General features: G+C 48.0%; 1 protein-coding gene across 2 annotated transcripts; it reads right to left on the bottom strand.

The window, feature by feature from the left end:
- Positions 1–248: 248 nt before the first annotated feature.
- LOC101783382 (ABC transporter B family member 21) lies at positions 249–6,860 on the bottom strand. Of its 2 annotated transcripts, none has more exons than XM_004967559.4 (11): positions 6,703–6,860; positions 5,601–6,133; positions 5,118–5,515; positions 4,768–5,006; positions 3,459–3,984; positions 3,087–3,360; positions 2,158–2,993; positions 1,808–2,074; positions 1,359–1,622; positions 979–1,272; positions 249–864 (listed from the first exon to the last, which is right to left on the bottom strand). In XM_004967559.4, the coding sequence occupies exons 2-11, from the start codon at positions 5,968–5,970 to the stop codon at positions 511–513; spliced, it is 3,822 nt and encodes a 1,273-aa protein (XP_004967616.1). In that variant the 5' UTR covers positions 5,971–6,133; positions 6,703–6,860; the 3' UTR covers positions 249–510. The 2 variants fall into 2 exon arrangements, with proteins under 2 accessions (XP_004967616.1, XP_004967617.1); XM_004967560.4 differs by lacking the exon at positions 6,703–6,860 and adding an exon at positions 6,325–6,659.
- Positions 6,861–17,055: the final 10,195 nt, after the last annotated feature.

Genomic DNA, 17,055 nt, shown 5'->3' with positions numbered 1-17,055 from the left:
CCTGAACTGCAGCCATATGGTTAATCATTTCAGTGTTACATACTTCATTGATTGAATTTTGCCTTTTTCTTAATTTGCTTTCCACTTGATTTCTAGTTATGAGTAATGATAAAGAAATTTTCATAATGAGATCGAACCTTTTCCTGAACTGCTCTTTCTGTCCTGAGCAGGCCCCTATCATTAGTTTCTTGAAGACTAAAAGAGCGCTGCCATACAACGGAAAACAAGAGCAGGAACATCTGAGGTAATTTCATAACCATCATCTATTTGGCTTCTATGTTCGAGACTACATATACATATGTTTATAAATTAAAATTTTATCTTAAGGGCCAACTCGTTGCATTTACATTTGGTCCTTGCTGTTTGTAACATTTTACCGCTTAGGTATAAGCAATTATGTATGTCATCAATAGAGGAACAGAGGCTAGCACCTGACTTGCTACACAGGTTGTGCCAGCTCTGCTCATATATGTTTCCGCAGACGATTGCAGGAATCCATACTACCACCCGCTATGAAGAGGCTGCCGAGTGAAGGGCGACGAGGGACGCGTATGCCCCATCCTTGATGTTTATCAAGGCATCGTGCTTTCCCTTCTCAATGATCACCCCATTCCTCACGACCGCGATCAAATCTGCGTTTTGTATTGTTGATAGACGGTGAGCAACGATCACCGTTGTCCGGTTCACCATAACCCTATCAAGAGCGTCCTGGACGACCCGCTCGGATTCAGCATCCAGTGCGCTGGTTGCTTCGTCCAGCAACAGGATCCTAGGGTCCTTCACGATTGCGCGGGCGATCGCCACACGCTGTTTCTGCCCTCCTGACAACTGAGCTCCACGCTCTCCAACCATTGTGTCATACCCCTACATTTTTCAGGTAACAAACACTTCTGTCAGCAACAGTTTTTGGTGCTTGATTGATTGCATACAAAAGCCACATATAATATTTGTTGACAAAATCAGATGAAAGAAACTAACCTGGAGCGCCGAACTGATAAATTTGTGAGCATTTGCCAATTCTGCAGCAGCTATGATCTCAGATTCTGTTGCTTGTCCATCTTTTCCATAGGCAATGTTTGCCCTTATCGTGTCATTAAACAAAGCTGGTTCCTGACTAACCAGGCCCATTTGTTGCCTTAGCCACCTTAGCTGAAACTTCTGTATGTCCACTCCATCAAGTAGTATATGGCCTACATCTGGGTCATAGAATCTCTGAAGCAATGAAATTGCTGTTGATTTGCCGCTACCACTCTCTCCGACAAGTGCAACAGTCTGAAAACAAATACTAGAACTGTTATGATCTGGTAACCATAAACATTGTTGACTCCTACAGGATTTATAGGTTAAGGGTCACTTGCCTTTCCAGCATGAATTGTCAAGCAGAGGTCCCGGAAAATCTGAACATCTGGCCTGGTAGGATATTTGAAGCTAACATGCTGGAATTCTATATTTCCTCGCAGCGTCTCAACAGTCACTCCTGCATCCTCACTTGGGTCTATCCTTGATTTTCGGTCTACAATTGCAAATATAGAAGATGCAGCTGATTTTGCTTTGGAAGAATCCGATGTAAGGGTACTTGATTGTGACACTCCAATTGCCGCCATTGCAAGAGCTAGAAAAACCTGCATATAGATGGCCAAATTATTAGAGCTCTTCACTGGAAAGCTACATGATACTCACTCCTAACCACCTTCTTTTTTTTTTAAGAAAAAAGAGAGAATCCAAATCATGTTGCTTTGACTTCACATTTATGTAGTCCTGTCAAACGAAAGCCAGCATTTTATCAGTGCTACCCTAGAGTACTTACCCTGAAAACTTTAGGAAAGGTTGTCTTCCTGTCTTCAACAAGCCGAGCACCAGCATAAAAGCTAGCAGCATATACCCCAAATAGCAAGAAAAAGGAAACACCAAAACCGATTCCACTTATAATCCCTGTCCTGATTCCTGTTCTTAGGGGGCCTTCGCATTTCTTCTTGTACAAATCCATGACCTTCTCTTCGGCTGAAAATGAGGCTACTGTTCTTATGCTGCTTACTGCATCATTAGCCACTTGGCTCGCCTCCTCATACATCATCTGCATTCACAAATAACTTAATGAAGTTTGATGCAAGAAACGATAAATCTAAGGCATAGGCAGTTCGGTATTATAGAACAAACCTTGGCATCTGCACTGAAACCCTGAATAAACTTCATCTGGATCCATCCATTTAGGCCAATGAGTGGTATTAAAGCTAATATGATGAGGGATAGCTCCCAGTTTGATACAAAAGCAATTACCAAACCGGCAACTAATGTTGAGGAGTTTTGCACAACCAATTGAAGCGCATCTCCCACGAGTCCTCTAACTTTCGCTGCGTCAGCTGACAGCCTTGCCCCAATTGCTCCACTTGAGTTTTCTGGGTGATCAAACCATTCGATCTCCATATTTACCACCTTCTCAAATGTCATCAGTCGGATCCTTCTAATCAACCTGCACCCGGCTACAGAGAAAAGGTACGAACTGACAGGGAGTGACAAGAAGTACACTGCACCAAACACCAAGAACATGGAAGACCAGAACTGTGAATCCTTCCTTAGGAGATGCGGAGGCTCGTAGAATGCTTTGATCACATTCGACAAGAGTATCGAAAAGATTGGGAAGATAACTCCACTGATAACCGAGGCAATGGAACCTAGGATGAGCACCGGAATCTCTGGCTTGTTAAGAGATGCAAGCCGGCTGAGAGGCACTTCTTGTGGCATCTCGTCACATAGTTTGTTAGATGAACCATCCTGAATGTCAATCCCAAGAGGCATACCAAATGGTACCGAGAATGAATGGTGACTACTGTTATCACGGGATGACCTCCTGCTAGCTGATTTATTTATTGACATTTGTTTGCCTGAACGAGCATTGGAATCACCCTTCCGATTGTCCTGCCGGTTTGCTTCCTGTAGCCTTATCAGCTGGCTATAAGCTCCTTCTGGATCTCTTAGAAGCTCATTGTGTGGTCCTGGTTCAAAATATTAATTGGTTAAGCAAAGATGCAATGGGCAAATAAAGACCGGCAAACGATGATTTAGATACTGATGTCGCATAAATATACCTTTTTCGACCAGTGTTCCTTGATGAATGACAGCAATGGTATCAGCATTTCTAACAGTGCTCAGGCGGTGTGCAACTATGACAGTCGTCCTGTTTGTCATGATCCTGTCAAGAGCTTCCTGCACGACCCTTTCAGACTCCGCATCCAGAGCGCTTGTAGCTTCATCTAATAGTAGGATTCTTGGGTCTTTCAGAATAGCCCTTGCAATGGCAATTCTTTGCTTCTGTCCACCAGAAAGCTGTGTCCCATGCTCACCAACCGATGTATCAAAACCCTGTGAAACATCAGAAACAGAAGATATCTCAATGCATGCTGCATAACTATCCGAACCACTGAGAAACGTAAAACTTGCTGCAATAACAGCATTCTGACCTGAGGCATTTTATCTATGAATTTGGCAGCGTTGGCAAGCTCAGCAGCAGCTCTAATTTCCTGATCCGTTGCATTGTCTTTGCCATAAGCTATGTTCTCCTTTATGCTGGCAGCAAAAAGGACTGGCTCCTGGCTGACAAGGCCAATTTTGCTTCTGATCCACCTTAACTGGAACTCCTTGAGGTTCACACCATCTATCAGAACATCGCCAAGCTGAGGATCGTAAAACCGTTCAATTAGGCTGATGACCGTGGATTTACCACTCCCACTCTGGCCTACCAGTGCAATTGTCATGCCACTAGGTATGGTGAGGGAGAAACCCTTGAATATTTGCTCATCAGGCCTTGTCGGATAGGAGAAATAGACATCCCTAAACTCGATATCTCCTCGGATATCCTCCAGCTTCCTTCCTGTGGTGCTGTACGCGTCTATCTCCGGTGTTCTGTTTATCGTCTCAAACATTTTGTAAGCAGCGGCTTGCCCACCTGCAAATGCTTTCATGCTTGGCGATGCTTGACCTAGAGCTCTGGTGAATATGGTAAAAGAATGTCAGGTCACGAATGAGGCATCAGTTTGCTTGAAATATTAACTGAAGAACACTCAGGGAATTATCTCCTGAAAGAGACAACCAGCCCCCCTCCAAAAAGAACAGATAGCAGTACATGAATCAGTATATATTCTCAACAGCTGAAACCTACTTGTTTTAAGCAGTAATGGATTTTGCACATTTAGGAGTAGTTTTTTCAGGTTCAGTGGATGCCATCTTTTTTTTGTTGAACGAGAAAAGTATAATTGGGTTGGCCTTTTGTGTTCTGTTGAACCTGCTGGTAGGAGTTGTTAGTTAGGTACCAGTCCAATATGCTACTAACTTTAAAGAGAAGGGACAGGGTCCATGAGTGGCTTCCTATTAGTGAACCAGTCAACCTGCCCAAGTCTGTTAAGCAATTTGCCCACGATACCAAGGTGGTCTCATTGTCTGCAAAGGCACGTATGGCGACCTAACCCGTGCAAATCACCATAAACATGAAAGCTTTATTTGTTGCAACCTCCCCTTGCACTAACAGCTTGCAAGTACGGATGATGAACAAAGTTGTTAACATCCTCCTCCGTTAGCTAGATCATGCCTCAACTACCAAATGCAGTAGTTTCAGATATTCCCCGGGATTGTGTACCAAGAAAATGACTGAACTACAGAACCTACTATTGAACTTGAAACAGAGGAAGCTAATTTCAGTTACTACTGATGCCACTGGTGTGGACTAGAAAGATAACTGAATCATAAGCAGCTTAGAGATGGATGTGGACTTACAAAGAACCGGTGAGGACTGCAAAGATCACATTCATGACCTTGGCTCCGGTGTAACCCTTCTCCAGAATCAGCTTGGCACCGTACCAAATCCCTAGCGAGTAGCCGCAGAAGAGGAGCACCATGACCGTGCCCATCCCGAGCCCCGCAGCGAGGCCCTCCCGGACGCCGGACTTGTACGCACTCTTCAGGGACTTGTTGTACTTCTCCACCGCCCGTTTCTCGCCGGTGAAAGACGCAACCTGCAGCAGCGCTCGTCAGCCATGGTCACATCACATCACCATCGATCTGTTGGGGCGGTTTCAGGGTCATGTGTGTATGTGGGGATGGATTCGCTTCGGTTGTGCGCTCACCGTTCTGATGGACCCGATGGTCTGCTCCACCACCACCGACGACTCCGCGTAGGCCGCCTGGCCCAGGGACGCCATCTTGGCGACGACGTTGGACATGACGGCTCCCGCCAAGACGAGCGGCGGGATGGTCGCCATCATGACCAGCGTGAGCAGCCAGCCCTGGGCGAAGGCGACGATGAAGCCGCCGAAGAAGGTAACCACCAGCTGGATGAACTTGCCGACCTTCTCGCCCATGGCGTCCTGGATGAGGACCGTGTCGCCGGACATCCGGCCCACGACCTCGCCGGTGCTGGTGTACTTGTCGAAGAAGGCGATCTCCTGGCGCAGGATGGTCTTGAGGTACAGGTTCCGTATCCGCGCCGCCTGCCGCTCGCCGGTGATCATCCAGCACGTTACCTCTGCTCGGGGCGAGACAACAAGGCTTTAGTCTGCGTGCTCAGTGGGCTGGCTCCTCGCGCGGCGCGACAGAGGAATTGGACTTACGGACGAAGGAAGCGACGGCGGAGGCGATGGCGAGGTAGATGAACTGGAGAGAGACGTTGGAGACCCGGTTGACGACGTCGTGGATGCTCATCGCGCCGCCGAAGGCGTCGATGAGGTTGCCGAAGAGCACGGTCATGAAGGGCATCGCGGCGCCGTTGGCCACGGCCCCGAGCGCGCCCAGCAGCATCAGCTCCACGTCCGTGGAGTCCGCGAACGCGAACAGCCTGTGGAACGGCACCCGCGTCGCTGTCGCCGCCGCCGCGTGCCCCTTGCCGCCATTGCCCGTGCCCTGGCTCTGAGCCGAGGCGCCGGCGGCCCCTGCATCGGACGGCGAGGCGCTCGCCTCGGCGGGTCTCCAGGACTCCGGCATGGCCGCCGCCGCAGCCGCGTTCTTCAAGATTCGCAGCCCCGCGCTCACGAATCCCCCTGCTGCTGCTAGAGATTGGGCAGGACGCGCAGTGTGGCGCTGCTCTGCTCGTCCGGTGGTTGCCTGCCTCCTAGCTCCTGCTGCATACCAGCAGCGCCTCACTCACCTGCCACGGCCCAATAATTGCACACACATTCATCAGCGGATCCATCTCAGTGCCGCACAGCTAAAAAGCAGGCGGGTAGAATCTCGGGAGCAAACACGCACAAGAACAGATAACAAGGTAACAGCAGAAACAGCGAATCTGAATCTACAATCTCCCTAGCTAGTAGCTACCGATGAGGAAGACGAGGGTACCCGGGCAAGACGATCGATTTGGGAGCGGGAGCAGATGGGATAAAGGAGGTGCAGGTGGGAGATAAGAGTTTGGATGCGAACTTGCGAAGAAGCGGCGGCAGCTGGTTGAAGAAGGAACAAACCGCGCAGGGAAAAAAGTTGGCAGCTTTCGCACTTGCCGCCGGACGCGGACGCAGAGGCCAGCAGTCCAGCACCACACCACCGGGCAAAGGGAAAAGCAAAGCTTGGAAGAAAGAGAGAGAGAGAGAGAGGTGGGCGCGTAGTGATTAAAGCTAGGAGACAGCAGTGGCGCGGCGCTGCGGTGGTGCTGGTATCCATGGCGGGGGCGAGCAAATAAAAATGTGGAGGCGAGGCTCACACGCTCCACCAAAAACTCACCATGGCAGCGAGCAGCGCACAGGAATAAGCATCCGTCCCGTCCGTCTCCGTCCGCGTCTCCCTCCCAGTGGCAGCGCTCGCTCTCCTCTCAAATCTCCCGACTCCAACCCGAACCGGTGGCTGTAATGGCTGGCTGGACGCCGGGTATTTATAGCTGTGGGGCTTTCCCTTCGCTAATCAGAATTCAGATCGATGACACACTATCACGCCTTCGTCTATATTTTTTCCCTCTTGATAGAGGAGAAGAGGAGGGGTCAGTCGCACACGCTGTCAAGAAAGCACCCTGGATATATAGAATAGAATACCCGCTCTTTTTAGAACCTTTAACATGAGTGGTAGTGGCACACAGGAAGGAAGTATTATAACGCCGGAGAATGATAACTCCACGTTTGAATAATCGAGTGATCATGCCCAATAACTGAGGCACTGTTTATCAGTTATCGCAGCACAGTCGTGTACCAGCATTCAGCATTGACGCCACTTAGAGCAACCTCGTTGATTAGCATAATCGGTTAGTGTGGCATGGGTTCGTTCAGTACTGCGAGATACGGTGGCCGGCAGTAATTGCGAGCCGTACCGCGGCACTGTTTGTCTCCCCCTCTCTCCGCACTCTTTATAAGATATGCCTTGTTTAGTTGGTAAAATTCGAAGGTGCTAAATTACTGTTATAGCACTGTAGCACACTGTAGCGTTTCGTTTGTATTTGTGAATTATTGTCCAAACATTGACTAATTAGGCTCAAAAGATTCGTCTCGCAAAATACAACAAAACTGTGCAATTAGTTTTTAATTTCGTCTACATTTAGTACTCCAGGCAACAAGTTTGATGTGATGGGGAATCTTCTTTTTACATATGTCAAAGTTGGGACTTAAGGTGAACTAAACAAGGCATAGATTGGGAGGACCGACAGGTGATGGGATATCTTGCATTGGTTAGGCAATCTGTGGCTGACGCAGATGTCGTGAGATCACGTGGCCGGACGGCATCTCCCACAGTCCCACATGACATGGAGGATGGAGCCTAATATGTCGACCCTATCCGACGTTGCTTGTTTATTGGAAGTAGTATATCTCATCAGCCGCTAATGACCACGGTTCGTGCTAGGTACCGTACACCAGTCAACAGCCATGCTCGCTGAGTGTGCGCGCTTCGCCGGCCCACGGTACGTACACTGCATGGCGCGCGCGCGTGTGGTCGGCCACGGCCAGCGCGGCAAGCCGGCAATGGGCCTCCGCCCTCCGGTGGCTACATCCCGGCTCGGCCGTACCACTCATCGGCGGCCACAGTAATAGCCCAACCGGTTAGGTGTAGGTCAACCCGGCCGTAAACCAATGCGTGGGTGTTTGGATACTCAGGTCTAGACTTTAGTAGTGTCACATCGAATATTCGGATGCTAATTAGGAGGATTAAATATGAGTTAATTATAAAACTGATTGTAGAACTCTTAGGTTAATTCGCGAGACGAATCATTAAGCCTAATTCATCCATAATTAGCAAATGGTTACTGTAGCATCACGCTATCAAATCATGGACTAATTAGACTTAATAGATTCATCTCGCGAATTAGACTCCATCTGTGCAATTAATTTTGTAATTAGCTTATATTTAATATTTCTAATTAGTATCACATCCGATATGATAGGTGCTAAACTTTAACGTTTGGTATCAAACACCCCCTCGTTCTAACTCACCAGTCACCACGGGGAGCCTGCTGCCTGCCTGCCCGTGACATTTTGCGAATTTTCCGATGCATTGGACTAGTCGCCTGCCTGCCTGCCGTGCCGCCCATGATGGGAGGGAGGGAGGGACCTGTACTGTTTGCGCCACCGGCGCGGCGGTGGCCTCGGCCCCTCTCCGTCAGGCGTCAGGCACTCAGGCGGTGGAAGAAGCATGGGCACATGCGGGGACGCGACGCCCGCGCGCGTTGCTCCAACGCTCCTGGCCTCCTGCTGGTTGGAGTTTTGCTTCCGGGTCACGCACCCACGGACCCCTGTCCTGTCTCCGCCTCGCCCCGCCGCGGCTTCATTCCACCCACCGCGCGCGGCACCCGCGGCCAAGGCGGGCGCAGCAGGACTCGCGAGCCGCGCGGTGGCGATGGGTTTCGATCGATCGCACGCCGCGGTGTGGAGGGGATACATGGACGTGGCGCGCGTTCCTGGGGGAGATGGGCTTGGCTTTCGGCCGGGGTTCCGCGAACCCAGCCTACCTTTTGAGAAGCCGACACCATTCGGCATTCGCCCCGCGGACGGACGCAGTGCCATGGTCCACACCGGCTTTCTCCTTCCATCATACTCCTTCTCGTGGGCACGCAAGCAGCCAGAGCCAGGTCTACATCTGTGGCAGCACACATGGAATTCGGCCACGCATGAGCAAAGGAAAGCGACAATGGAGATGGAGACCCACAGAGGCAATGGACCGCAAAGCCACCGCCGCCTCCTCCTGCTCGTGCATATGCATGCATGGATCCATGCCGCTTTCTCTTTCTCTCTTTCCTTTGAAACCGAGCAACCGTTCGAACGAACCAACCGATATGATAGTACCAGCAAGCAGCAGGTCAAGACCTTCTTTCAGGTACCTGCTGAATACACAGGGTCCGCGCTCCGGTCACTGTACTCTCTCTTCCCAGCTGAAAGTCGGATGAAACTTGCTGCAGTTGGCCTGTTGCGCATTGTGGCATGGCATATCGTCGCCAACTTAATATTCGAGACACGCGCATGCATGTTCCTCGTTTACTTGGCCTCCAAACCCAGATTCTTCGGCCAGGAGGATAGGGCACCGGAGTTTGCATCAGCCCTCAGAGTGGGTGGTCAACTAAAAGGTAAGAAAGAAGCACTTAGAGCAACTCCAAGAGGCTACTAATCTTACCCCCAATACTTTTTTTAGGAAAAAAGAGAGAAAAAATAAACTCCAACAATCCACCTAAACCTTCCCCAATTTTTTAGCGACGCTAAAAAACAGCCTACCACCATGTATATTTTAGCGTTGGCGTTCCTCCCCCAATCCTGATCCTCGCACACCCGCGTGTCCCTTCCGATGGGCCCAATACGATGACGTGGCCTGTGTTTGAAATATTGGGGGCTATTTATTAGCGATCTGCTGTGGACTGATATGTTTTTGGGGGAAATTTTTTTTGGGAGAACCCCCAATACATAGTTTTGGGGAAGAATTTTTTAGATACTCTTGGAGTTGCTCTTACTTTCTTTTTCTAAAAAAACGAAAAGAAAACAAAGAAGTACTTAAACCAGCATTTTTTTACCTGCAAAAAGTGTACACAAAAAGAGTAAAAAAAAGCAAACATGATAGGATCAGTATAAGTATATAAAATGCCAGCATATCCGCATGTTTTTCTTTAATTGGTGGGTGTGCTAGCTCCCCATTATTTCACATACCATCACTTCATGTCAGCTTGTTTATTTTTAAGCTCTTATCATGTACTAGTACTATAGCAAACTAGATCGCTCTGTATACGACGCTCGATCAGAAAGTGTTCACATTACAAATAGTTGTATATCGCCGTCGGGGCTAAAAAAAAAGGAAAGGAATATATAACAACTATCTAAGGGTTTGTTAGGCGATCCTCTATCTCGCCATTATTTTGGGACAGCTCGAATGGTGTCCTCGCCTTTCTCGCGCTCTCCATCCTTGTCTCGGAATTGGGTCTCTTTGTTGCGATGGATTAGCTAACTCAATCATCCCCTGCAAAAGTCGCTGCTAGCTGCTGCAGATGCACGCTCGAAAAGTCCATGCACGCACGCGCGCGCATCCTTCTTCACCAACGGAAACGAAAATTCCGAACTGGACCACACACCCCTAAGCCCCGTCACATCGAACGTTTAGATACTAATTAGAAGTAGTAAATATAGATTATTTACAAAACTTATTGCACAGATGGAGGCTAAACAGCGAGACAAATCTACTAAGCCTAATTAGTCCATAATTTGACAATGTACTGCCACGGTAATCATTTGCTAATAATGGATTAATTAGACTTAATAGATTGGTCTCGCCGTTTAGCCTATATCTATGTAATTAGTTTTAGAATTAACTCATATGTAATCCTCCTAATTAGTCTCTGAATATTCAATATGACACGGACTAAACTTTAGCTCAGGATCCAAACATCCCCTGGAAATCTTGTCAAACTGTCATTCGTTCGCAAATCGCGTCCCGGCCTCTGAAAAATATCGAGTTTTGCTTTTGACAACGTGACGCCTGGCGGCGACCTTATCCGACCCACGTCCATGTCATCTCTCATCACTTGGACGACCCCTATTGTATATTCCCTGCGCAATGATAGGAAACGCGATGCCGATGGGATGCCGAGTTATTCCACTCACCTGCTTCCTACCCCGGTCAATGGCGTCCGACTTGTGTGTAGCGGAGCGTACTGGTACACAAAGATACAAAATTCTTTGTATATTTTTCAGAAGATCAACTTGCGCCTGTCGTTGCAGTGTGGACGTGCCACATTATGAAGCGTGACGCGATCGTTAGGTACGTGACGACGGGCGTGTCAGCGGCAACTTGTGATCCGGGGCTGCCAGCACCACGCGATTTTGATCCAAATGCGTCCGGCCGGATGAAACATCCATCGAACCGGTGTGCGTCTTTTCGAATTCAAGCAGGAGCAACACGGCAAATGCGTGCGTGCGTGCGTGCAATTTTATTTTAAACACACGAATTCGCGTCGATTTTGGTAGTGGAGCGTGCACCGGAAACCTTTAGTTGCCCTTTTCTGAAGGCAACAGCCAGAGCTGGCCTGGCCCCTGCAGCGCATCATCCCATTTGCGTGCCTTCTTTAAAACATGTACGGGCCCATGGAGGCGTGGAGCCTGCCAATGACAGCGGGTCCGGCAAACCACGGGGGGACCCACGGGCCATAGTGGACGGGATCCACGTGAGTGGCGCCTTTTCACTTTCATCGTTGGGAAACAGGGGAGGAGAGCCGCCAGCCCGGCCCGGCCGCGCAAAGGTGGTGTGCGCATGTGAGAGGCCACTTGCGGGGCAGCCGCCGCACATGCTGGTGTTGCTGCCGTAGTGCCGTCCCCTGCCTGAAACGTGAGGAAAATTTGCGCGTCCGAGCTCATTTTATACCGCAAAAGCAGTGAAAAAAGGGAGCGTTTTTGGTAGTCCGCCACCACCACCATCGACAGGCGCATCTCATCTCATCGTGGTCGCGGCTGACGCCTGAATCCTGATGGGCTCGATCGAAGGATGCCCACCCGACCTAACTGCCCAGCACAACCGTCAGGATAAGCAATATCCTGACCTGCTCCTCCACTATGTACCTAGTGGTAAGATATTTCTTATAGTTTTTGCTTGCTCTCTACTGTTGCGGTGGAGGGCGGTCGACTTGTGGTTGCTGGTGGAGACCGGAGCGTGTCTATCTATGTTCGGAGCTTATTGGACGGGGAAATCCGCTGAGGCAATTGGTGACCTGGATTAGAGATCTATATCACGAGCACCCGCATCATTTTCGCTTCAGGTATCACGTGCGGTTTGCAACAGATCTAAATTGCATCTCGAAAAGTAAGAGGGCAATCAAGAGCGGTTCCTTGAGTGTTACACTTGGAGCCTTCCTCTCCGTCGTCAAGCAGAATGCGCACAACTTTACCGTAGCATGTCATCCGTCACATCCTACTTCGTATTTAACCTTCTTGTTGTCTTGCTCTGCAAGCTAAGTTATTTTTAACTTAATTAACCTAGATAGACATAAGCTCTCCGTAAACTTTTCGTGCATGGAGAAAAAGCGAGTCTCATTCATAGCACGTATTGCGGACCACATCGCGTGCTCAAAAGAATTGTGTGCTTATTAGCCCCAAGAAAATACCTAAGTTTTTAGCAAAACTAATCATGCACATAAACAGGGCCTTCCATCAAAAGGTGTGGTTTACCTCCGTTTTCTAATTGTAAGTTATTTTAGTCTTCTCCCAAATCAAAATTACATATAATATCAAATAAATACACAACTAGTAGAATACTTGGCGTATATAATTAAATTTGTTTGTGAAGTAATTTCTCTTTTATAATAGATTAAATTTGTTTGAGAAGTAAATACTCTTTTATAGTAGATTCATGTTGTAGTTCCTCCCTATTCTACTTTTTGTTATTTCTGTTTATAGACATTGGGTTGGAATGCCCTTCGCTCTCTGTATGTTATGTATATTTGTGCATTTTTTTTATCAAAGACAGAGAAGTTGGACTGAGGACAAAGGACAAATCTGGAGCAGCTTATAATTTGAAAATTTGAAATGGTTGGAGTAGTCTTTAGGGTTAATTTTCTTACAATATCTTTCAAGCTGACCTGTTTCCTCTCTAAAATAGGAAGACTATATCAGTACGCTGTAGTCTCGCAACAATCGTCAACAGATATTGTTGTATGAAGACTATATTTGTGACACGTCTACTCCGAAGCAGTACAAATGATCGATTCCCTTCACATTGCTCACAAAATAAAATCTATGCATTCTACTGGTCGACGCAACACGTGCAGAAAAATCTGCACGTCTACTTTTTGCTGTTCAGAATGAACCGAACCGTGTGTGCGCACAGCACGGACGGCACTGCGAAGTTACATGGACGCTCCACTACGTATACATTAAAAAGAGAGGCCTGCATCGGCCATGCGAGATATGGACATGCGTGTTCATCGATCGGTTTCAGCTAGCCCGGGTTAATGCCTTGCGCGTATCGTGCGTTCATAGGCTTCTGCTCCTTTCTGATGAAACGGCTCGGAAAGTTGCTCTCAGTGGCCAATCGTGATGCAGTCCCCTTGCTCTTAACTGGCTTGTTTGACAAATGAGCGCTGCCAACGATGGGTTTGAATTGGGTGCTCTCGTAGGTTTCGGTACTGAAAGCTGCAGCTTTAGGTCGCTTTATTTAAAATATGTTGCACTCTGATGTTGAAATCCCAAATTGACATTTTTCATCGGGATGCATTCTGACAAAGTTATGTTTGTGCGCCAAAAAATGGGCATTATGTTTATTTTTATTTTTTTACTTTGCCTACTTGATCATAGATCTAGTCACCTCAAATCATATTCCCAAGCAAACCTCGTGGTCTTTTATCTACATTTTTTACTTGGCCTACTTCATCATAGATCTAGTCACCTCAAATCATATTCCATGCAAACCTCGTGGTCTTTTATCTATACCAGATGGCAATACGATGCATCCGATGCAGGGATCAGGGATGGTCTCGGATGGGGCCATAAGATTTCAAGCCAGAGGTTTATTTCGAGAGAACTAAACAATGCAACTCCCAAATAAAGACCTTTTGCAATTAAATCAAGTGTCAAGGAAGAAATTTGAGCATCTCTAACTGATCCCCCAAAATCAGTTCTCCATTTGTCCAACTTCAATAGTTGAATGGTGTTTTATGTCTAGTTTGTAGTTGGAGGGTGTAAATTGGACTTTTCGTTAAAATAGAAGGTGTGACTTTGACATGTATATATGCGAGACTTTGGCCTTTATGATTTTTCATCACAAGGCACCACAACAAAAACCATGTTTTAGCACAGAATATTAATAAACGTTAGCTTAATTTTTGGTTAGAAAATAAATGAAAAATGTGAATCATGAAATGCATACAAGCCATACAAAACAAAAATGGTTAGTATAAAAAGGGAGTTTTGGTGAAGGCGATATAATTCATTACGCATGAATGCAAAAAGCTTGCTCGAGTTTGGTTTACTATTGCCACACCTTGTTTCCTCGTTGCAGTAATGACCATTGTGATCTAAAACTACATAAGCAGTAACCACTACGTACCCAACTTGAAATTGTGTGCAGTGGCTACTGTGCCTGACATCTCTAACTCTAAGCAAAACAGATGAATCCACGTAGCATTTGAGCCATCTTTCTCAAGGAATAAATGCAGAGGATGCTGTCTTCCTGGAGCATGCTTGGAAGTTGAAACATGGATGCTTGGGGTAGCAAGTGCCCTGATAACCAACGCCTAAATAGCCTCCAAAGTGGCAGTGGCACCTAAACTTTTGGGGTGTCATTTTCTCCTTCAATTGTTAGTTTTCAGTTAGCCGCCCGCATGCAACCTTTTTGGTTCCGATCCTCTGATTTCTCTCCAACTCCAATGCATATGTTTCCGAACCAATGTGCGCAAGTTGCCGCTGCGCGGCAGCACCCGTGACCGTGAGCCGACGTAGCTTTCCCCATCCCTGGATCTGCTCATCCCACATCTCGCATCGTTTGGAAGGACTAGTGATAGCAGTCGGTTTGGGGCGTAGTGTGTGGATATTTTTTCTACTATTTGCATTTTGCAGTGTGGATTCGTTGGGAAAAAAAAACTATATGCAATATACCCGGGTGTGTTTGGATTGTACCTAGAGCCATGGGGATTTGGTACTGATGAATAGTGAAAAGCAGAGATGATGATGTTGTGGGGGCAACAAGTAGAGTGGTGGCCTAAAACTGGAATCATGGAAAGTCATACAATTAGTGTTCTAATTAGTAGATTATTGTTGCTGTGCGATCATTATGCTACCACTAATGATTCCTGCCCTCGGGATGATGAATAATAAAGCTGCTCTGGCGTCTCCTGCCCTTCAAGACGAATCCATCCTACTCCATCGTGCCGTGTACCGTGCGCGTTTCTCGTGCCGCATAATTGTACAGGTAGAATCCATATAATGCATGGCTCCCATATACTATTCCTCTCCGTGTTTTGTTGCCCAGATTGGGTAAGAATTAAGATATAAGCAGGGGCGGCTAGCTAACAGGGAGCTTTACCGTTACAGGCTCATTCAGAAATCCACGTAGGATGGAAGTACAACAAACCCCACCTTTCGTGCTATTCCTTGTGCTGTCATCAGGCTTCTCCTTGATGTGCGACTCCTGCTCTTTTCTTTGCTCTCGGCCGGAGAATAATTAAATCAGAGATTCAAATGCAGACAGACAATTTTCCACAACAGTAAACTTGTAACCCTCAAATCGAGCACGATTTATTACGTGGGAATTTTATTTAAAAAGTCGGTCATGGCATTGAATTTGAATAGAATTCTGCATAGAAAGTTAGATCGAGCAACTTGGGCTCCAAGATTGCAATGCAAAACTACTCCGTAATGAATGTATACCTATCTTCTTCGGAGGACAGAGAAAGATATGGATGAATATGATTCCTTGGAGTTTATAATATCACCTGCTTCCCCGTGCGTCCGATCTGATCCGTGACCCTGGTAGGCGACACCGGATTAGGTCAGCCAGTATACTAATTAACCCGTACGGACAGAACCAATCATCGTGGTCGGTGGCGCGTCGCACGTTCTCTGCAGTCGTCAGATCAGATGACTGCACAGTCCTCCACGACTGTACCGCCCGGCCTCGCCGAGTCAACCCAATTTCCTTCCACGCACGTACTAGTTGGCCTGATCACTCTCTCTTCCGCGTCCAGTGATGATGAGGTGATCACATCTCATGGGATGATGAGGAGATGAGAATCTGCGCAACCAGAGGGACGACGGAGAACGACGCGCGCGGCGGCGTAGCAGGTGAGGCGCAGCAAGTCGCCGGATTGACCACAGCTTGTCTGATAGTCTCCACCAAAGCATCTCGCTGCATGCCACTGACTCCTGTCATCCTGTGCTATGTGGAGACGACGGCGATGGGGCAGTCGACGAACACATTTTGGCTCTCCTCTTTGGTGCTACAATTTGGTCCCTGGAGTCGGCGTCTTTCGTCCAGCCCGTCAAAAAGTAGTTGGGGGACCGGAGCATACAGTAGGGAAGAAACTGCACGCATCAGGCCTTGCAACGAACCACATGTTGTCATGTCGTCTTCAGCAGGCCGTGTATCTGGATCCCATTGTCCTCCGTGCCGGATGGGAACAGCCACGTGATCTGTAGCGAAAAATCCATGCCTCTCCTCCCAAGAGGCCATCCAGTGACCCGGACACAGACAGGCCGCCAGCATCAAGTAGTCAGCGATTGATGTGGTGCTCGGCAGAGGCGTGACACTGGTTGCTCCTGCATTTGGTTGGTGGCACGAGCGAGCGGCCGGCGGCTCGGTGGGCTTGGTCAGGAAAGAGGCCCGTCGTCATCGTCGTCCGAAAATTCTTCGTCCGGGGGACAAGGTGCACGTCCCCAATCCGGCGTCTCATAGATGACGGCCGACTTGGAAAAGCTTGGCCCGTGTACACACGGCGCCATGGGTTGGATATTTGGATCGGAGCCTATCTCTTGCATATATCGATCGAGCACTCCTCAAGTCCTCAGTCCTTACGTTTACGCCCGTCAGCACTCCGTACTTTCTTGCCGCGATGACGCGGTTAAATTTGGATCTCCAGCATCCTGAATTCCGGATCCCCATAATTCGGAGGTTCGCTCATCAACTATTAGCATG

Source organism: Setaria italica, chromosome V (genome assembly GCF_000263155.2).
Source record: "Setaria italica strain Yugu1 chromosome V, Setaria_italica_v2.0, whole genome shotgun sequence".
Taxonomy (NCBI): Eukaryota; Viridiplantae; Streptophyta; class Magnoliopsida; order Poales; family Poaceae; genus Setaria; species Setaria italica.
The sequence above is the reverse complement of the archived record's forward strand: the minus strand, read 5'-3'. Positions and strand labels throughout refer to the sequence as shown.

Coding starts and splice junctions, on each gene's coding strand:
- LOC101783382 (XM_004967559.4), bottom strand. CDS start 5,970: ATGCCGGAGTCCTGGAGACCCGCCGAGGCGAGCGCCTCGCCGTCCGAT. Junction 5,007..5,117: donor CCATCGGGTCCATCAGAACG/GTGAGCGCACAA, acceptor GCGCTGCTGCAG/GTTGCGTCTTTCACCGGCGA. Junction 3,985..4,767: donor GCAGTCCTCACCGGTTCTTT/GTAAGTCCACAT, acceptor CATATTCACCAG/AGCTCTAGGTCAAGCATCGC.